This window comes from Rhopilema esculentum, chromosome 13 (assembly GCF_057945365.1).
Source record: "Rhopilema esculentum isolate cy_ngs chromosome 13, ASM5794536v1, whole genome shotgun sequence".
In the NCBI taxonomy this organism is placed as follows: Eukaryota; Metazoa; Cnidaria; class Scyphozoa; order Rhizostomeae; family Rhizostomatidae; genus Rhopilema; species Rhopilema esculentum.
In genome coordinates this window covers 5,281,217-5,302,938 of record NC_142827.1, presented here as the reverse complement: position 1 = coordinate 5,302,938, position 21,722 = coordinate 5,281,217, and the positions used below count along the sequence as shown (strand labels likewise).

Sequence of the window (21,722 nt, the reverse complement as noted above, 5' to 3'; positions counted from 1 at the left end):
ATTATCTTTGTGCTAATATTCCCTTACGTGACAAAAGTATTAGGACGATCAATAACCAAACTTTCTAGTAGTTTCAGCAAACAAATGACTCGCTAGACGCAAATATTTTATTGCTTCTCGTTCTCTTTCTGGTCTCTCTTTCTTTCTGCTTTTGTGTTTTCGGCATTGAAACTAAAACGTTGATATTTTCCGTTTCTCCCTAACATTTTGTTACTTTCCTATCATAGAAAGGTAGGAAATAACTGACCAACGTTAGGGTAACTCCAGTTAATAAGAATCTTTATTAACATAGCCACAATGTACATAGAAGGCATAAACCGTTTGAAACTTCTGTTGAAAAATGTGAAGCTCGATGAATTGTAAAGACCGCAACATTGAGAAATATAACTGACTTTAACCCCTCTCCCTCATTTTGATCATATTTAAATTTCAAACTTAGTTGTTAGAATAAAGCAGTACTTCAGGAAAAGAGCCCATGCCATGAATCCGAGGTGGCGCCAGAAATCTTCCGACAGAGGGGGTTGGAGCTTCCGACAGGGGGGCTAAAATGACTAAAATAAGCAGTTTTTTCGTACGTTATTTTGTCAAATTTGCTTTGAAATTAACCTAAAATTTCACCCGATGGGGGGGGGGGGCTAGATGCTTCCGACGGGGGGGGGCTGTAGCCCCCCTTGCCCACCCTTGGCGCCACCACTGCCATGAATAACGAAAGCAAGTGCCAAGAAATTTCAAATTGACGGAAAGGGCATGCTCGAAAAGACAGCCTCGTTCTATAACCAAATCAGAGACGTTGCCGAGCAACTGCCAGTGGTAGAAAATGGCGGACAGTCCTGACAGCCAAGATGATGATGTTTCAAGCTCGAAAACAGAGGGAGGCGATATTTTAAAGGTGAAACGAGCCTCAAATAAACATAGCACAAGAAGATTATCACTTAATGAGGGTATGAAGAATTTTCATGTTTCTGGGATGAATGCCGGATCCGAATTTGGACTAGAAGGAAAAACAACCTAATCAACGACTTCAACGTCTTCCCATTCATAGCAAAATAACAGACCCCGTTTTTTGCCTCTAACTTTTTGCCCAAAGGCCAACATCTAATGTTTTTTATTATAACATTTTTCATTACTTGAACTGAAGTCATCTAAATACTACCTCTTTTTTTGAAAATCTAAGCACTTGTAATCATAGGCCTAGATACACTACCGGGACACGAGTATTGCAACACCCTAGTCATAATGGCGTCCAAGACGTCGGCAATTGTGCAAACCCATAAATTAAAGCCAAAATATTCCATAGATCCAATATAAAAAACACTAATATGAGAGTCAAATTTTAGGAATTTTATTAAAGATTTCGAAACAAGCATGGTAACGTAAAAAATGACGCAACTATAAACAAAGCAATTGCGATGGCGAAAACAAGAGAATTACGAGACAAAGAGCAAACAGTTTTTATAATTTTAATTAAAAAGGGCCTTTCAACAAGAGAAATTTCAAAAACTGTTAGATGCCATTTTTCTACTGTTTCGAGAATTTTAAAAAAATTCGAAACTGAAGGAACGGTTCAAAAATCAAGGAGAAGTGGCAGACCAAAAAAAGTTGATGCTAAGAGTGAATGAATGGTTACTCGAATAATGAAACGTCACAGGTTTGACAAATTAAGCGTCATAGCAGACGACTCTAACCAATTTTACCCTGGTAGCAGAGTGTCAAAAAATTATGTAAAATGCATTTAATGCAAGTATGGCATTCGCAGCTATATAAGAAAAAGAAAACCATTTGTTTCTTTGGAAAACAGAAGGAAACCTGTCCAGTGGGCAAAAGTTCTAAAAGATTGGCAGGTCAAAGACTGGGAAAATGTTATTTTCTCAGATGATTGTCAGTTTTGCTTAACAAATGACAGCAAAACATTGAGAGTTTGGCGGACAACTGGTAAAGGAGATGGCCGTCACTTTTTTGCCTCGAAGTTCTCCAATTCAATGTCAGTTATGTTTTGGGGTTCAATTGGGCTTAAAGGAGTCGGAAGACTCGCTTTTTGTGATGGGCGAGTCAATGCAGAAAAATATGTCAAAATACTGCAAGATAATCTGTTTGGAGGAATAAAATCGAAGCTTGGAAAACAAGGGGAGCCATTTATTGTCCAACAAGACAATGCACCCCCTCACAAAGCAATTTTTACAAAAGTTTACCTGAGAATCCAAAAGCTCAGTGTCCTTCCTTGGCCTGCACAAAGCTCCAACCTAAATATCATTGAAAATGTCTGGTTGCGAATGAAAAACCAAATGATTGCTGATCCACAAGGTCCTCCAAGGTCTAAACAAGCACTTATTGGAAAAGTTCATGAAGAATGGAAGAAAATCTTGGAGAAATTCATATAAAAACTTTATGTATCAATTCTGAAGGGACTTTCAACCAGAAGCTACCCCACAGAGCCAGAGGCTACCCCATAAAATACTAGTTTAAACCAAAAGTTATTGCAACTGTTAATTCTAAATTTTTAAAAATGAAAATGGAATATTCTAAGTTACGCTTCATTGAATTTGCAGTTTTATTTGCGCGCCAATGGCTGATTAAACAATATCTTAATCAGACAACAATAAAGTCATTGCATGATCCGCCATTCATTGCCTTCATGGGAGTTGCAATACTTTTGTCTAGGTGGTGTATTTTTGTGACTTGTCCATTGTGATTTGTAAAAATTTTGTATTCAAAAGGGGTTTGTTCCTGCCTAGCAATCATATAATGGTTATGAGTATATTATTAAAAGTTTCATTTCACTGACTGGCCAAAACAGCACTAAAAAAGGGACCTGACAATTTTCAATGGGCCCAATGACTCATGTTGGTGAATTTTGTATTTTTATCATCTCCCAAAAGTAGTTTTAGGACACTGGGAAGCTGTGCTTATCGAGCAGTGTCTTGGTCCTTCCTATAGATATTTCCACATCTTGTGATTCCTACACCTGGGACTTGACTGAGCTAGTGAGTGACTCTCCTGGTTCTTAGTTAAAGTCTGGTCATCTCAGAGTCTGTAGCCAGAGCCTCTGGCCACTGAGCCATCCTCCCACAGGAACATTAATAAACAAAATCTCATGTTGATGCAGGAAAAGCCCCTTCCAAGGAACCTGCACTTTTTTGCAACCTGCTGACCTAAAGATTACTGCTTACAGGAAACATTTCAGAAGATAGACACTGTGCTATTTTATTCTTTTTGTGCCAGATAATCATATACAAGCATGGCTTGGATTCCAAATTGCAAAGTAGAACAACAGGTCTCCATCAGAATTGATATGGATTTAAAACAGCACCAATTCTTTGTTGTAATGATTAAGAGTAAGTTGTTTATCATCATTGAAATGCATATGGGCAATGTATTTATTTCAACGTGTTTCTTTATTCAAAGGTGATCATTTTATCAATAGAATGGATCAGCTGAATGATAAAATAGCTACTCTATCTGTCTGCCTGGACGATTTTGACCAATCAAATGTGATGCCACAACTAGTTGCTGATAATCAGATTGGTGATCCTTTTTTGGTAAACAATTCGGCTGATGGAGATGGAGATTTTGATGAAATATCTGGCTTTGGATATATGAAAGAAAATGAATCATTGAAGAAAAAGTCCAAGCAAGGTTGTTTAAATTTTTGCCCTGCTCTTTAATTTTAGTCAGATATTACTTTTTATGAACAAAAAGATGCATTTATTTTAATTGATAACTTTGATTATAAAAACTAAGTTGTTAACTTTCAATTGTTTCCTAATCGGTTATGTTAACATTATTTCAATGGCCATTTATGTTTAAAATTTTCATGAATTGTCTTTTATGATTTTTTTATTTTATATTTTTTTAATGGTGTCATTGAAATAAAAGTCAAATTTGAAGGATCCTGCAACCTTTCTGTTGCAACCCTCCAAGGCCAGCACATGCACAGTCCAAAAGTTAAATCCCACATCAACACCCTGTAAATGTCTTAATATATTGGCAAGCAAAGGACAAAATCTTTTCCTTCCAACCCTTTTTCTCTTCACCACCAAGTGCCTCTGTCACCAAACGTAACAATAAAGGGATTCTACATATTACAGTGAATAACAAACTTGTGGACCGATGGGCTAGGCCAATGGACCTAAGCCCCAAATAGATAACATGCAAAAGATACTCTTTGTTTCATGTTCTTGGTATTATCAAAAAAGTACCACAGCATTGTCTAGTCCAAGTGACCACAGCATCATCTTGATGGATTTTGTTTGTTTTGTTAATTGATTTGCAAATTATCTTGGTGTTATTTTCAGGTTCTTTCATTGACAAGTAGTCAGAAAATACTTAATTCTTATTTTGCTTGTTGTCATAACCATTTTTTTCAGATGAGCAGACCAGGACATTTGAGGAGAGCCATAGCTCTTGCTGAAGAGGAGCTACAAATTAATAATAATGATAATAAATAATATATATACAGGTTTACTTGGTCAGGATAAGTATCCTGTTATCATTCAAGGACCTGTTGAACGAAAAATGCTAAAAAGATATATAAACATTACAGGATGGTTAAAACTGTTTTAAGAATTGTTCCATTAAAATCCTTTATAAGAGCATAATTTTTGTTTAAAATGATTGCTCTCCTAAATTGCTCTGAAAAAGCAAACTGCTCTCCTTGAAATTCATGTTTCCATTGTTTTTATTCTTATTTATCTACAAAAAGCTCACCTGGAAATTGCTAGGAGAGCTGTTTATTGCTCCCCCGTTAAATTCTTATGGCCATGCCTGGATAAGCATTGTTACACCTCTCTTTATAATTTCTACCTTTTTTCTATACCTTGATAAGCCTCACCCAAATTTTACACTGACCTTTTGTCAGAATTATGCTATGTTTGCCCTTTTTTGTGAGACTAACCACCGGGGCTTGACATAAAATAATAAGTTTCTTATTTTCTTTTAGCCCTGAACAGCAAGGAACTGGATCAGTTTGCAGGAATGTATAGCATCAAAATGGGTAAAGATTTTCAAGTCATCTTACTTTCATCAAAATGAACCCCAGAACCTTGAAGTCAAACCCTCTATTATAGGCCTTATTATAGGTTTGCAGCTTCATGTGACACATGGACACATGGATTTGGTAATGAATTTTCTGCAGATTGCAGCTTTACCAGTAGGTGTGTCATGCATTATTGGGTGTGAATTGGAATTGGGAATAGCACAGTGAACAGATAGAAATCAGTTTTAGGCCATTGTTTGAATCTCTCGTTATTAGAAGACATTTGAAGACTTTCGTTTTCCTATGATTCAAAACTGAAATATGATAAGTAATGATATGTTTATAATAAGTTTGTTGTCTACTGTTGCCAAAAAGTGGTGCTACTACTATTGCTAAACATAAGGCCCCCCTGGCCATGCTATAGAAACTAGAGACTTTGTCCTATGGCTAGAGAGGGCATTTTCTTTGAGATTGCCCCAGTGAACCCAAGACACTTTTGTTTCATTACAGACCTTTTTACAAAGCCTTTTCAATTTAAACAACCCATTCCACGAGGAACACAATTCAATTCTTAATTTTGATTTATACATGCTGATAGACAAGATTTTGAAAATTGATTAAGAAAGGGTTTTAATCCTGTTATCCTAAATATTTTGCAAGTGAAGAAAATTTGAATTTTACACAATGCTTAAAAGACTGGGGTAAGGAAGACTGGACATCAATCATTTATCATCTAGGACATCATTTAACAGCAAAAGTTAATTGACTTTTCCTTCAAATAATCTGTCTCTTTCTTGAATATCAAAGCCTTTCTAATCTGACAAATTTTTTCTGTTTAAGAAAGACTGCATTCATCACTGCATACAGTAGGGGATTTACTTCATACTCATGTTACCAGAGAAGAAGCTATGGCCATAACATATCTTTGGAGCTCAGAATCACTCTCACCATTGAATTTGGTTAGAGAAGTTTTATGCAGAAATTGCTAGGGATAAGGTTTTTCTTTTAATGAGATTATAAAAGAAGTTGCTTTAATTTGTTGTAACTTTTTTATTATACAGTTCTCAGTCAAAGTTTGCACAACACCAGCCATCATTCATCTTTAAAGAGCTTTAGGAAAGTAAGTATACAGAATTGAATGAAAGAATTATTTGTCAGATGTGCAATATTGAAAGGGGGCTACTGGAGGCACATATTCCCCTTCCTTTTTTATCAATGTCATGTTATATATTCCAATTGTCATGTTAGCTCAAAATAATGGCATCCCTTTCCAAAATATTATGCGCTCTCTCTCTACTCCTCCAAATATATGAAAAAGCCAATGGAGTTGTAATTGATTATTACCATTCAAGAGTGAAAATTGAGTTGCTAAATGTTCTTCAATTCTTCACCAATTGTGGAACAGGTAGATAAGAAATCATTTTAGATGGACTAGTAAAAATTTAATTTTCTTAAAAATCTTCTTATTTCTACAACTCTCTTCTAAAACTTTTACTCCCTTCATTTAAAAGCATTTATTTTTCTTTTATGCTGTTTAAATCTAACTTAGTTATATTTATATGAACTATTTTTTTAGAGAATGCAAAGTAAAATCGGAATGTCCGAGGTACGTGTTCGTTTGATGGCATTTTAAATACTTTGCACCAAATGATAATGCCTTCAAATTTAATATCCTGCGCTTCAAATGCTGCGTAAAATTAACACCTTTGTTGTGATAAAATGAAAAGTTCGACTGATCACGGAATTCCGCAATATTGTATACATTTCAACAGGCAAATTGAAGAAATGTGATTAAAAATTGCTTGAAACCCTAGGACGCACCAATGAGGGAAATTCATACCCCCGTGCAAAGTTTTATCTGTTATTGGACGATATTCCTCCTGGAAGACATAATGGGAATTGAAAAAAGAAAACTGCCATTGATCATGGTCTGATGTCTCTTAATCAGCAAAGTAGCCAATATTTTACTCTGAAACAGAGTACTTTCATTTGAGATTCCATTTCTTACTTGATTCCAAATGCGCTGCTGCTCCCTGCGCTGCTGTGTGCTTCAGGTTTTGAACCAATGTTTGTGGTCTCCTTGGGCAACATTTTTTTTGCAGTTGGCTCAAACCATGGAATTACAAATATCCCCAAATTTTATATGCTGGGGGTCTAAAACAGCAGGGGAATGACCGACTTCACATCGACAAGCTCCCAACTTTAGGATAATGTCAGGTAGCAGCTTCTGAAATTTTCTTCTCCATTTGGTGCTGTTAAAAAATCTTTTATAGTTCGTTTAAAAAGTATAGGTTTTTTGAAGCTGCTCGAGATATAGATAAGGCAACGCATAGGGATGTACCGGATATCCGGTAGGCCGGATAATCCGGCGCCGGATCGTTGATTTTTTGAAAATCCGGTTCCGGCCGGATTTGTTTCCGAAATCCGGCCAGTTGCCGGATTTTCCAGAACTTTAAAGGGGAACTGAAGTGAAAAATGAAAATCAATTATTTAGTAGTTTTCATCGTGCTGATTTCGAATATCGACACGAAATTAGTGTTTTTCTTTTCGTTTTCCTGCATTCACAACGCGAAGTGTGAAATTTCTCCATTTCCGTGGCGGAGAGGTCTGGAGACAAGTTTCAGGCGCTGACGTAAAGTCGTGGACACGTGCCCCGATCGCAACGAAAACAACATTGTAGTAGGTAGTAGAGTGAATCGGAGGGAGGGAATTCGGTTAGTGGTTAGAATTTCAGTTCGCAATTTTCACGACAGCTCTTCAGGAATGACAACAGACTTAAGATCGAGCGACGATGAATCTGGAGCATGTGGTGGTGAAGTACTTGCCCTACCAAGGGCGAACGGGAACTGCGAAAGTGGCGATGAAGATTAGCCTAGGCCCGATGAGATCCCAGAGGCTGAGGATGAATTATCTCCCGCGACGTGCTCGTTTTGTCGGTAGAAATGAGGAAGTAAATCAATGGTACGTCGATCTTTGTCTCTTTTCTGACAATGAAGGCAAGAACAACTCAAACACAATTTCCTTATTTCCTTATAAAAAGTAAGATACAACTGAGAATGTAGGCTACATATTATAATCTTTCCATTTCTAAAATCTGAAATAATAAGGATTATTACATGTTACAATTTAATAAATATTTGCTTTGATATAAAACGTTTATACATAGTTTGATGTGTAGCACGGAACAGGTCGACCTAATCCACTTTGGTTTAAAAACTGGCTTGTTTTTTGTACATTGACAAGTATTATTAAATCTTACTGCAATTAAGATTTTTGGACTGATAATTCGAAAATGTCAAATATTTAATAGAATTGCATAAATATGCCTAAAATACATTAATACCTAAAATTATATCCATTTTGCTAGGTATCTACAAACAGTGGCCGATCAATGGATGGTTTGCTGGTTTTTGGGTATTTGTGCTGGAAAAACTGGACAACTTTAAGTATGAATTTATCACAAAATGTAAAGAAAAGAACTTTAGTCAAAGATAACAAGAGTTTCAAAATTCTGCAGAGAGACAATGAAAATGCAAAACTCAGCTACCTACTACATATACAGTGGAGTACAGGGTTATATACAGGGGTTATTCCAAGGGACCAGACTTTCAGTTCATAATAGCAAGAAGAGAAATTTAGAACTAGTGGGGTCATGTTATAAGTTAGAAATTTGTTAAAACTAGTGGGGCAATGGCCAAATCTTGTCAGCCCTAGGCCAAATCACTAGATTAGTCACATCAAGGGGGGGAGGGGTTGGGGATTGAGCAAGGCTTGATATTTTCAAGATTCCTAAGGTATATTTTTCAAGATATTTTACTCACATCAAAATGTGTAGAATAGTTTGGATTTGATAAAGTTTTTCTCTTACAATAATGGTCCTGTACCACCTGCTTGGTAACATTTTTTATACATAATCAGAAGAAAATGTTTTACCTTCACAGTACAATGTTCTTTTAATGTATTCTGTCACTGCCTGTTGTTTAGATACACTGTTTTCAAATTTTGAGAATGAAGTTTTTGGTACCCAATGGTTATATTTTTCTGAAATTTGCTTCGACTCAACATTTTTCATAGAACAGTTATGAGATAGAAACCCTGACATATCTTTTGTTAAGATAGAGTCTTTTAATAAACTTGGAAACATATACATCATTTAATGTTGTGCTTTAAATCCTTCTCCTTTATGTACATCCTAGTATGAATTGTTTTTTGTGCCTGGAGTTATACCAGAAAATGCTTTGATATCATGTTCTATATCTGGTATTTCTGAGGTGGGGGACTACTTTTGTTTTTTTCAGCAAACCGAATTGTGTAGGTTTGGCAAGTTTCATGGCTCTACAGCTAACAGAAATGGATTAACCATAGTTATGTCCTCTGAGTGCTGGGCACAGGACCCCCATTCTAAAACTAGCGAAAGAGGTATTTCTGAAGTGGGGACCACTCAATCATTTTCTGCAAGTAAATTATGTGGGTTTGCCAAGTTTCATGGCTGTATAGTTAACAGAAATAGATTTACCATACTAATGTATTCTGAGTACTGGGCACAAGTACCCCAGTCTAAAAATAGCACAAGGGGTATTTCAGAGGGTGGGGACCATTCTAAAACTAGCGAAAGAGGTATTTCTGAAGTGGGGACCACTCAATCATTTTCTGCAAGTAAATTATGTGGGTTTGCCAAGTTTCATGGCTGTATAGTTAACAGAAATAGATTTACCATACTAATGTATTCTGAGTACTGGGCACAAGTACCCCAGTCTAAAAATAGCACAAGGGGTATTTCTGAGGGTGGGGACCATTCTTATCATTTTCAGCAAGTCAAATTGTGTCGGTTTGCCAAGTTTCATGGCTGTATAGTTAACAGAAATAGATTGACCATACTAATGTATTCTGAGTACTGGGCACAAGTACCCCAGTCTAAAAATAGCACAAGGGGTATTTCTGAGGATGGGGACCATTCTTATCATTTTCAGCAAGTCAAATTTTGTCGGTTTGCCAAGTTTCATGGTTGTATAGTTAACAGAAATAGATTGACCATACTAACGTATTTTGAGTACTGGGCACAAGTACCCCAGGCTAAAAATAGCACAAGGGTTTTTTTCCCAAAATGATTCTATATTCTATCTTGTTACGCATACCGAATTCTATATTTTCACCAGGTTTCATGCTTTTATCACAATTTTCACGATTGTTATCTGTCATGAACCTTATCAAACTCACTACTACATTACATCAAAACATCTCTTCGTGTCCACCACTTTACGTCACAAGGTCACGTGACACAGTGGTCCGACCGCGTTCTCGCTCCGCCATCGATGAGGGCAAATTTCGACTTTAAAAACTTCATAACTTAAAAACTACATAACGTATTAAAAAAATTCAAACGGTTTTGGAATCAGCACGGGAACCTTTATCAGTGGTAAAAAAATCGTTTTTCACTTCAGTTCCCCTTTAATCATAACTAAGAAAATTTGGAAAACCAAGTCAGACTCCCTTCATACAGTGATTAAAAATGGATTTTCCAGAACTAAACAATATCGATGATAAAACAAGCGCCTTAAAAACAGATTTGAAATGAAAGTGCTCGTCATCACGAAACAGGAAGACTGGATGATATAATTCACAGATTTGGTCCAGGGTTGCCAGATCGGCTTTTTAGGCCAAATTTTTCATTTTTGGCTTTTAGATTCAGATTGCCTGGAAAAATTGTTTTTTGCTTACTACTTAAATTTGACCTTGTTGGCCTTTTCAGCAGACGTCCAAAATTAATTACTAGTAAATAATTAGTAGTAATTACTAGTAAATAAGTAATTACTACATTCATAGAATAATTAGTAGTTAACTACAAAGTGTTAACCAAATTTCAAATTTTATCACCTAACCTAAATATTATCTTGATATTAGCAAAGGGTTTTGGAAAAAAGTAAGATTCTTATCAAAGTTAAGAAATTATCTAACAGGCACAAGCGTAGAAATATAACCAGTGCTTGCTCGATGGATTCTTGAGAGAGTTTTTGATTTGGCCTTTTTATGAGCATTTTGGCTTAAATTGCTCACCAGTTTAGCCTTCGTTTGTAAATTCAATCTGGCAACCCTCAATAGGTCTCTTTGATCTTCTCGCTATACATTTTTTCGCAAAGTGGCTCAAAACTTTTTATTACTGAAAATTCTATAAATGGTCAGATTATCCGGTAGAATCCGGCCGGATATTCCACGAAGAAATCCGGTAAATCCGGTTCCGGCCGAATTCTGAAAATCCTGATCCGGTACACCCCTAGCAACGCAAATAGACATTTGCTTATATGCCCTATGTAAAAAACCAAGATTTTTTTAATTTTGTTTGAGGCCCTTTTAAGGATTTTAAACTTATCTAATTACCTGCGTTTTCGATGAATGGGTGCTTTCTATTTCAATGGCAATTTGCAGCAATGAAGTGAGAGTAATGTCTTCTCTCGAAGCAATGTGTCCTCAGTTCTCCTTCTTTTTAAAATCATTTTTATCCTCAGTCATCTCACAGCCTAAACAAAAAGCCAATGCTGGTTGAGCTGCACTCATTTCCTGGTTACGACAGTGACGAAATTACGCCACTGCCGTCCCCAATCACCGCTTTAGATATTTTGAAGATCGTTACGGCTGCACAGCTAGATCTCGAAAGGAAAGTGAGTATAAAGAATTCGTAATCTTAATATTTAAGTAAAATTTTTCGCTTGGATTGACAGGTATTCGCTTCAAAATATAAGATTATTCGACTCTTGTCATTGACACTGTTAATGTGTAACAGACGGTTCCTACAAAAAATTTACTTGATGTCACATCAAGCAGGGTTTTCATTATGCTCAACTGCTTTTCTACTCTTGTGCTACAAAGAATGAAAATGGAGAATACCCTTCAGTTCCAGTCTAGCATATTTTAGAGTTCTGTCTAGCATATTTCCTAGGTCAGAACTTAATTTTAAACGAAAGAAAAAGTAATTCTTTGGATAAGACATTCAAAATTTAGTCTTTGGTTTTAGATGTTTTTACAGGGTAATTATTTACACAGGTTTGGCTTTCAGTAGCAGCAATTTAGGGCTCTCCAATGGAAGCTTTTGGTAATATACTGCCAAAATATTTAAGCTATTTTCAACAACAGGAATGAATATATTTCAAACCAAAACCTTACTTGCAGAAAATTTTGTTTTAGGGTCAAATAAAAAATTTTTAAACTCATCAATATTCATATCAAGTACTGAGTTTTTATTCATTTAATAGACAACAACTTTTGCCCTTACTTCCCCACTTTGATGTAATGCAGTATATTAGTTTAGTCGTTTTATAGTCTTTCTGCCGAAAGTTTTTACCCCCTTCCATTACAATATTAGTATATGCCTCTTAGAATGGATCTGTTGTTGTCAGTCTACTCTTGTCAGTGTAGAGACCAGAGGTAAAAAGCTGAGGAAAGCTCAGGGGGCTGAGTCCCCCTTGTAAATGTTAAAATTGCATCCTTTCTCCTTTTTGCTATTGTTTTTCAGAATTTCTTGGTGTGGGTCCCATTGTACTTTTCATAGCAGCAAATGCCTGGTAGAGACTGTTTTAAATTTTGTTTTTTTATGAAGAAATATCTCTCGTTGTAGCCAACCTTCAAAAGAGAATTCACAAAGTTTTTTTATTCCCGCCTATCTCAAGCTATACTTTGCGTAAGTATTATTTGTAAACTGTACTAGAACACACTTCTAAAGACATGTAAACGTTGAGGTGACACATTTGATTTCAAAACTTCTAGAGAAAATATTGGATATTTTGTGTTAGTGCATTTAAGTATTACTTTGTATTCATCGAAGTAGGTTTTGATTCAAAGGAGCCAGATAACTGCAATTGACTAGATTTAAATTTAAGGATTACTGCAGATATTTTTGGAATTGAGTGTCTTTTCTAACTATGTTTCGAAAGAGTAGGTCGACGAGGTTAGATTTTATGATCTCCACTGATCATTGATATTTGCACTTCGTGAATTTTTTTAAGTGAGTTCGTGGATTTTAGTTCAAAACTTTATTTTCATTTCAGCAAACATATATCATTCCTTGCCCTGCTATGATATGAAAGACAAAGTCTTTTAATATGTGGTTCACTGTTGTTATGAAAGATACCATTGCTCCAGATTTTGATTTGATTATTTTTCTACTTGTAGGACACTTTTTGGTGGTATTTTTGTGAAAAATATCAAGTAGGTTCATTACGTTTTTGATTATTTCAGCGAACTAAGAATAAGAATTCTAATGATAGGAATACTCTCAGACAATCTTATTTCTTTGAACATTAATTTTTAGACATATTTATTTGTTTAAAAGAGCAAAATAGTCTGTGAAAAATGTTTCGCTAAAAGATCCTTCCACTGCCTGCTTGAAAAGTACGCTAGGTCACTCTTGCTATACATACTTACCCAACAGCCAAGCACTTTGCCATGACTTCTAAAACTCACTATTTTCACAGTTTTCATTTTCACAGCTTTTTTCATAACAATTTGTTTTTGTAATGAACTTTGTTATCTATGCGCATATTTGGTTTCATATCATTGTAATACTTATTGTTTTGTTATTTTGTGCATTTTACCTAATTCTAACTTTATAAAGCTGTCTAGCACTTAGATTGCCCGGTTCGCAACCTCATTTTTGTTTACGTCGTTGTGTCCTGAGATTTTCTTGAAATTCTTTCTTCTGTTTCCTTTTGCTCTTTGAGAATTGATGTCTGATGATACGACAAAACTTTCATTATCGTGAATAATATTTAGTCAACTTTAGAACTGTATTTGATTATAATGTCCTTTGCAAATTACACGACTTTCTGATTAAAAACTTTTTTCTCCTAGCAAACACCCGAGTCACAGGAAAAGCTGTTCAATCGTGTTGCCCACAACTATACAAAATTGTTGATAAGATGGATTGGCTCCAAGTATCAGGGCACGATATTCAATGTAATATTTCTCAATATATTATGCTAATGCATCCTCTTTATATCATTCTATGTTATTGAGCATTATTTTAACATGGTTTGTAGACCGGTGAACCTTTAATATCACATGTATTTAGGTCTTCACGCAACACTTGGATCAACAGGCGTTAGATACACAAACACTGCTAAAGTTTTAGTATCATATTTTGCATTGTAATCAGTTGTAACATTCAAAAGGGTTAGCCGGGGCATATCATACCATGTTCTGTTAAACCGTTTTTAACTCTTACAAAGCAAAACTCCGTCTGAATTATGTTGCCTATGGTCGGGTAGCTACTAGGCATGGGCGCAGTGTGTGTTGCACCATATCGTACTAGGCTACGCCCAGAAGAGTACGATGTTTTCAAAGAATTTAGTTCAACGTACATGCTCGTAGCAACAATGATCCTTGTACGACCCGAAAACGTTATGAATTTATTTATTATTTTTGCATCAAAGCATATGTACCAATGCAAGGCTTCAAAACAATAAATTTACGCTGTCGCTAAAAACATCAAAATGTTTTTTGGAACTTGAAGATTTTATTCATTGCCTTTCGATTTTCTATCCTAGCGATATCCAGACATATTGGCCCAGTCAGTTTATGCTACATTCTGCCAAGCATTTCCGACATCGTATCGCCAGTTTGATGACAAGTTCAAAGATGATCTCATTTTTCTTGTGCAGCAGTGGATCACAGGTATGTTAAGCCAGGAACTTTTCAAAGCCAGGAGCTTTGTTCAGCCATGCAAACAATGAAAAGTTAAGGAGAATTTATGAAAGTAAAGGGCCTATGAAATGGAATTTTTTTGCAGAAATACTTTAAGTTTTGTTGCTAAATAATGTTTGGATCTTCGTGCATAATTTTGTAGAGTGCATGCAAGTGTTCCTTTTTCCATCCCATTAATTCTTTGAAAAGGTCAACTGCCCGAATACCTTTCTCTTGAACGTCCTTGGAAACTTCAAACTATTCTCTCTGATATCCTCACTCTTCCCACTCTCCGGCAATATTGATCTCATAAAAACAATACTGAAGTGCTCAACACTTTGATAAGATGTAGTAAGATGCATGTATTTTGCGATAATCAACATTCTTGCTACAAACTCAGGTACTCGTCCAGCGCCAAGAGCTTTCGAGAAATGGAACTTTGAAGGACTTGAGCCGAGTGACATAAGAAAAGGAGATAAGCATCATATTGATTCTTCTAAAAAATGTAAGACATTCATATCTTGCATTTTAATGTTGAATTTAGACTGTGTGGTATGTTGATTTTAGCATAGAGTTCTTAAGAGATGGAGTCATAAAAATATGATTCTAGTATCTTTGAATTTGGACCAAAAAATCTTATTTGAATCCCTATAATTTATCTTTTCTTCAAAATCTTCTGTTGTGACTTTAAAATGATACAGCTATGTATGAGATTCAGATTGTTTAATATTTTTGGACTGAATGTTATACGTTTTCCTTCTTCAAATTCCCGCATTGAGGATTAATGACATTTCCAACAGGGGACGTTCTAGCTCAATTTATTTGTCCACAGAGCTGGTCTATTCATTCATCTACACCCCTTGTTTGCTAATGCTACTTGTAATTTTTCAATATTGGTAAACCCTTTTCACATACTTTTTAACTTTTAACCTATTCAGTTGATCAGCTCATCCAAGATGACTTGTCCTTTAGAGCAATCTAAAATAGGATTTAAGGTTTCGATCCATTAATCTATTGTTGAGAATTTCAAGGGGCTTCCTTGCTTCTTCTTACGTTATTTCTCTGTTTGATTCATTAGCAAAACGATCTGATCTGGAACTGGATTTAAATGAGGACACTCTGGGCCTTTTAAGACTTTCAGATTCAAAACAGAAAGCAGCAACATCATCACAAATCAGTGGTCAAACTAGAAGCAGGCGGATAAGCCGTGCTGCTCCGCTGCCGGCATCGAAGCGTGGAAACCTACTTTTGCCGTCAATCCAGGAGCCTGGTGATAAAGAAGACGTCACAGTATCACATTCTGCAATAAAAATCTTGCAACATTCAGATGCTGAGAATGAGCCTGATCGAGCGACAGTCAGCGTCATGCCAGCAGTTCGATTGATGCCAACAATGAAAACAAAACGAGAGGTACAAGCTTGAATCCTTTCACAAAAATTCATTCGTTTTCATGATAATTGATTCTGTGCTCTAAAAAGTTCCCAGTAAAGTTTCTTTGGTTTCTGCTAGTAGAGATTGAAGCATAGAAGACACTGGTCCCAAAGAATCTTTATCTTCAAACGTTTCCAGTTTTCTTCATTACAGGGCCCGCGCCACCGGAGGGCTGGGCTGGCCGGGGTGGCCATGGCCCTCCTTTTTTTTGCAAAGGTAGTAGTTTTACAGCTGCAATAAAAGGGGTAAGAAGCTTTGGCCCCCTACATTTTTAGCCTTGGCCCCCCATTTTCAAAGTCGTGGCGTGGGCCTTGCATTTCCACTGCTCGTGAAGATGGCAATTGAAACATAGTTTTGGATGAACCCCGCCTTTAAAATTTAAAAGGCTTTAGCTTCTTTGCATGTAAGAGACAAGTTTTTGGTCAGCAACACGAAATTGGGTGCCCATATAACTATAAGAGTATATTAAAGTCTTATAAGAATATGGGTGCCCATATATTAAAGTATGTTCGTTTCATTTATCCTATGTGACTTTTCCAATGTCAGATAAGCATTATTTATTAAAAAAGCAATAATACACAGTAGTATCAGCCATAGTGCTTAAATAGGATTGAGTGAAAGCTGTTTCACATGCACCAAGCCAACTCTTCGGGGCAAATCATTCTTAATCTTTAAATATTTAAATTCTTTATACAGTTTGCTTTGCTATTCTAGTGTCTAAATTCTAGTATTCCAGCTTGCTTTGCTATCTTTTTCTCTTTTGCAACTATTCTAGTATCATTGTCTGCCATCAACCAAAATTACGTGATCATCAAAACACAAGATCTTTTTTATTTTCTGCAGAACTCGATCTAATTTAGGTTTTTGCCTTGAGGCCCTTTTTGCTTTTACGATGACTCTTTTTGCATTTTCTACCAGCTAATACGTGATTGTACTGCTGATTTTGAAGTCCAATTGCAATAGGTACTTTAAAGCAGGCCGTATTTTCACGAGAGACGCTGTATAGCAAAATATACTTAAGTGCTGCGCTTCTTCGATCTTGTTGGCCATTTATCTCTTTATTAGGTCCTTATCATCATTTGATCACCATCCAGTTTATCATGCATCTAGTATATCATGGCGGTAAAGTTTGTCTCTTTTCAGCTGCTCAACCTTCCAGCTTCAATAATAAGCATTCTAGATAAAATTTTTAAAAAAGTTGATATTCACTTTCCACAGTCATGCAAGGCTGGTAAAGGCCCTAGCTTTTCGAAAAATGTCTTTGACATTCACGGTCGCAGCCCTCTTATTGAGCAATTTCTGATGTCCAACAATCTGTCAAATGATGCTGGTGTTGGTGTTCTTGTTCGGAGAACTGAAATTGCACGGCTTCCGTCATATCCTTTCTATGTGATGTACAGTGGTGGTATTTGCTAGGCAGCTCAATTTCAGTTTCTACTTTTACGCATAAGAATTTGATTTGTTGTATTTTCCGTAAATAATAGGTAAAGATTTTGAGTATTTGGTAAAGAAGTGGTCATGCAAAGATCTTTAGTTGCAAGCTTGCCTTTTATCAGGAATGATACTTGAAACTTAAGCTACAAGTATCCCACACCCTTAACCCATTAATTTGCAACTTATTGGGTTTAGAGTTTTATGAAGCACACGTTTTTGTATGAAAGGGAATTAAACAACCTTACCAAATAAAAGGAGGTTCTTTTGGTGCTGCAGCATAGGACCCATTCCTGAAATAAGCTCAAATTTCCAGAAAGTGGTTTCCTGAAACTGAAGTGATAGACTTCTTTTGTGCCACGGCATCAGGCCCAGCTTGGGCGTCCCACTGATGTGCTATATTACCTGGTGTGTTACATATTCGTGGCTGTGTGTTAGAAAGGGTAACAAATGAAATATGTTGCTGTTATTCTGGTTTTGCTTATTTACTTTACTGCTTGCCTAAGATTCCTTTACTTTGGTAAACAATCGGCTCTGACTTATGAAGACATTATTAAAGAATCACGGACATTTGCCAGTAAACTAGAAAAGAAGTATCGCAGGTGAGTTCTTATTGTTTTACCTCAGTTATATTTAAACGAAGTTTGGTTTATATTGTTTCCCGAACTAAAAGTTTTTGGATATAACTTCCAGATTGTTTAGACACATTGGAAGATAGGCAGCAAATTTATTTATCGTTTCTTTATTCTTTCGAAACCACTTTTGCTTGGTTTATATGTACTTATAAGTGCTTGTGTTAAGCGTTCACAAGAGTTGTTGATTCTTTTCGGCAATACGCTCAAAGACTTTACCAGGGGGAATGCAAGGGTACAAACGCGCTCCTTTTCAATTATTTTTTAGGAAATCTATAAAGGCACTATATTGTTTTGAATTTCTGCACAGTCTAACTTTCGGTACTAATAATGAGAGAGCTTGGAGATCTGTGGAAATGATAGAAATGTCAACAATAGAAGATATTGTAAACACGTAAAATTTTAATGTAATAGCCTAAATTAGGATTTGATGACAAAATTGGTCGATGATATAAACACATTATTAAAATCATTAAAATTATTTTAGAAACTCAGTGTCGATTGAGTTTGTCAAAGAAAATGAGGTTGCATTCTATTGAAAGCCAAACGCAGAATGACTTAGGGTGAATAATTTTACCTTTTGTGTAAAGGTTTAAGCATCCATAGTAATTTTCAGTGCACAACTTTCACCAATTCCCTTCTTAGCATGATTGAAGAGAATGCCGCAGAAAGAGCAAAAACTCTTAAGAAGCAGAAGGAATTGCAAAGAAGATTGTCAAGGTACTCTTTTTATTTAACGATTGGCGTCTTTATCTCTGCGCGATAGCAAGTTGATGAATCTCTATTTACAGGCTCTTACTTTCGAAACAAATGACTTCAACAGGTTTCTTCATGTTTAAAACATAAGAACGGTTTGAATCTTCTCTAAGGAAAACAGCATAGTGGCTCTGAGTCTAGCTGTCAAGTTTATTGGGACCACGCAATAGATACTTATCTTTTATGCTTGTTAGCTGTTTATTTGATAAGGTCATGGTAATTCTGCAGTATAAAAATGTGCTGCTATATTAGTTGTTTACGATGAGATCAGGTCTAGGCATCAAATCTTGTTATAGTGGCCAGTTCATGTCGGATTTTGATGCAGAGTACCGATTTAGAGGGTACCTGGTTTATGCAGGGGTATGGTAAAGTAAAAGCGTGTGTACCTCTAGGCCTTGCAATCAGCTCCCAGTGTTTCAAAGGTAACGATTTTTATGCTGTACTCCTTTTCACCATTGCTTTTCTTTACGTTTCCAAGTGCTTGCTTCTATCAGGAAAATAGAAATGGATGAAAGCATCTCTTCTTATATCTCATTCACTTGCCTTGTCTTTTTCGAGTACCTCTCCAGCCCTTGAAATAATTAGCATAAAAAGTGGACCTCTAAATATCAATACATTACTTGATTTGAAGGCGCACAGCAGAGCTTATGGCAAGTCCAAACGAAGTCAAGCGAATCAGCAATTTGCTTAGATTGCACTTACTGGTGAGGGATTATTTGTTCTCTATCGTCCTATCTTATTCTCATTGCTTTCTAAAAAGTGTCTATCAGGAATTGCTATAAATATTCTGTTGGAAATAATCTTTAAAAAGCAACATCAACTGTTTTCTTAGTGATTTTGTTGCTTTGTCTGTTTTTATTTTACGCATTTTAGTTTCTTTTTGTATTCTATCGTCAGTGTCCAGTAATGAACGAGTACTGGTGAAATCCCAATACGTTTCTCTAGAATACAACGAACCGCGGCCTCGGTTTCGGGTAGGAGACAGGGTATGAGCTAAAAAAAATCTCAGGTGAAAGAAATCTCAGCCGCTCACAACAACAAATGTTTTCTTCGCGATTGAATTACCGGGTACCATTAAGCACCACATTCATCCCCACATTCATTCCCACATTCAAAAACTTGCTTGTACTGCTCGAAATGTGTCGATATGACAGTTTTTGCCTTTTTACAATTTCTGTATAATCATGTACTTATCTACATCGTTTTTCTTGCTCAAAAAGTGCTCCATGTTTTATTGACGTGTTTCAATCGTTGTTTTAGCGTGACCAAAACGATGATTATGATAGCTGGTCAGCGGATATCAAAGCAGAGCTCAGCAAAGCACTTGGTTATGACGTCATAGAATGAATATCGGCCCAGTCTCTTTTGCCCAACATTATTGCTAATTTTAATAATTAATGTATTTCATAGATGTTAGAAACACAGAGGACTATTTCTTTACCAAATAAATATCTAACGAGAGTGATTTGACGTGATATATTTTTCTATCTGATGAAGAAATGTATATAATAGATGGATGTTTGATATTTTTTCAATGTAGAAGTTACTAATTTATACAAATGATTTATCCTTACTTGAGTTTTGCATTGTATTTTTAAGTCTTGTCTGCTTGTTCGAGATCTAAACAATGCATTTCGCAGGTAGGCTGCTGATGGGTAATGGAACTGAAGCATTGCACTATAGATCTATGTATATATTGCTTTATATGCAACTCGTTTGGCCTTTCTTTTGTTGTTGTTAGTTAATCAGTCTGTGGTTTTGGTCTGTTTGTTTTCGAGACAACAAACAGATGTCTTTGATGTATGTTTCTTTGATGAAGCTAAGTCTACAAAGCTGACAGCCACAATTCTTTCGATAAAATCCGCAGAAATGCTGACCAAGGATACATGGCTGATGTTACCTCCTTTAGTAGCGGGAAAGGGGATACTCACAGGCCTACATACTTGCATAGTTTACCAACACATGAACATGGACACGAGGCTATGGTTTCCATGGAACCAAGCTTGCATGGTTAACCAGTTAACTATTCAATCAAAATATTTTAGTAGCAATTAATAGTTCAATTTCGAATCAACAAAATGCTATAAATCGGATACCTAAGCGATCCATTCTAGGTCCTCTTCCATTTATCCAGTACGACGTTGCTTAACCCACCCAGAGAACCAGCACAACAAAGTTCGCAGAGGGGACGTTTATCTACGTAGCTCGTAAAGAGTTAAAAATAGTAAATGCAGAATTATCTCCAAATTATCAATAATACTGTAAAATGCAAAGACCAATCGATGTAATGCATGCCTTCCACAGTAAAGAACCGAATAACCAAGGAAAGTCACTTGCTTCATGGTAGTAAAGACTTTTAATGAACCACCACTCATTGCAATGGCGTGTAACAGTGTTTCTGTTTTACAATAATACTGAACAATATCTATGCATAAGATTTCATTATACTTATACTATGAAACTGCTTTTTAGGCGTGAAATTGTTATATATATATTGCAAAAAAACTGATGTGGGAGTGTATGAATGCTGAGAAATGAAGCGGCCTCAGAACTAGAATAATCAATTAATCTAGAATTATTATTTAACGGTTTTTAGTTCTAACATCGCTTTTCTATCTCACTTGATAACGGGCTATACTCGAAACGTCGTTAATTATTTAAAAAAAATTTTCCTGGTACAATTTACCTACATTGATCGTTATTTAGAATAATCAATGTTGCTATTCCTTTTGAGGAAAGAGGTTTGATGTTTGTGTTTTTCCCAAAGAATCGGTTATGTTCACAAGAGAAAATTTCAGGATGGCGGAACATCTAACATATTATGAAGA

At 36.0% G+C, this 21,722-nt stretch overlaps 2 protein-coding genes and 1 long non-coding RNA gene across 5 annotated transcripts; all 3 read left to right on the top strand.

Moving 5' to 3' along the window:
• Positions 1-667: 667 nt before the first annotated feature.
• On the top strand, positions 668-17,809 carry LOC135692093 (protein FAM227A). 3 transcript variants are annotated; one of them, XM_089112220.1, is made up of 13 exons: positions 668-941; positions 3,403-3,633; positions 4,937-4,990; positions 6,034-6,092; positions 6,549-6,578; positions 11,476-11,628; positions 12,582-12,644; positions 13,136-13,171; positions 13,814-13,918; positions 14,509-14,635; positions 15,045-15,149; positions 15,723-16,054; positions 17,294-17,809. In XM_089112220.1, the coding sequence occupies exons 1-13, from the start codon at positions 818-820 to the stop codon at positions 17,489-17,491; spliced, it is 1,617 nt and encodes a 538-aa protein (XP_088968346.1). In that variant the 5' UTR covers positions 668-817; the 3' UTR covers positions 17,492-17,809. The 3 variants fall into 3 exon arrangements, with proteins under 3 accessions (XP_088968346.1, XP_065066198.2, XP_065066199.2); XM_065210126.2 differs by having other exon boundaries at positions 781-889; XM_065210127.2 differs by having other exon boundaries at positions 804-941; positions 3,422-3,633.
• Positions 6,589-9,000, top strand: LOC135692101 (uncharacterized). Its single transcript, XR_010516810.2, has 2 exons — positions 6,589-7,933; positions 8,340-9,000. It is a non-coding gene; the product is annotated as an uncharacterized LOC135692101 (long non-coding RNA).
• A 47-nt stretch (positions 17,810-17,856) lies between the features above and the next one.
• Positions 17,857-20,472, top strand: LOC148958609 (uncharacterized). Its single transcript, XM_089112221.1, has 4 exons — positions 17,857-18,108; positions 18,784-18,858; positions 19,526-19,598; positions 20,155-20,472. Exons 1-4 carry the CDS (start codon positions 17,957-17,959, stop codon positions 20,239-20,241), a joined length of 387 nt encoding a protein of 128 aa, XP_088968347.1. The 5' UTR covers positions 17,857-17,956; the 3' UTR covers positions 20,242-20,472.
• The last annotated feature ends 1,250 nt before the right edge of the window (positions 20,473-21,722 follow it).

Excerpts from the sequence above, each read along its gene's own strand:
- LOC135692093 (XM_089112220.1), top strand. The coding sequence starts at position 818 with ATGGCGGACAGTCCTGACAGCCAAGATGATGATGTTTCAAGCTCGAAA. Across the intron at positions 6,093-6,548 it reads CTTTAAAGAGCTTTAGGAAA|AGAATGCAAAGTAAAATCGG; the intron begins GTAAGTATACAG and ends CTATTTTTTTAG. Across the intron at positions 6,579-11,475 it reads GTAAAATCGGAATGTCCGAG|TCATCTCACAGCCTAAACAA; the intron begins GTACGTGTTCGT and ends TTTTATCCTCAG.
- LOC148958609 (XM_089112221.1), top strand. The coding sequence starts at position 17,957 with ATGAAATATGTTGCTGTTATTCTGGTTTTGCTTATTTACTTTACTGCT. Across the intron at positions 18,859-19,525 it reads TTGCAAAGAAGATTGTCAAG|GCGCACAGCAGAGCTTATGG; the intron begins GTACTCTTTTTA and ends CTTGATTTGAAG. Across the intron at positions 19,599-20,154 it reads TGCTTAGATTGCACTTACTG|CGTGACCAAAACGATGATTA; the intron begins GTGAGGGATTAT and ends TCGTTGTTTTAG.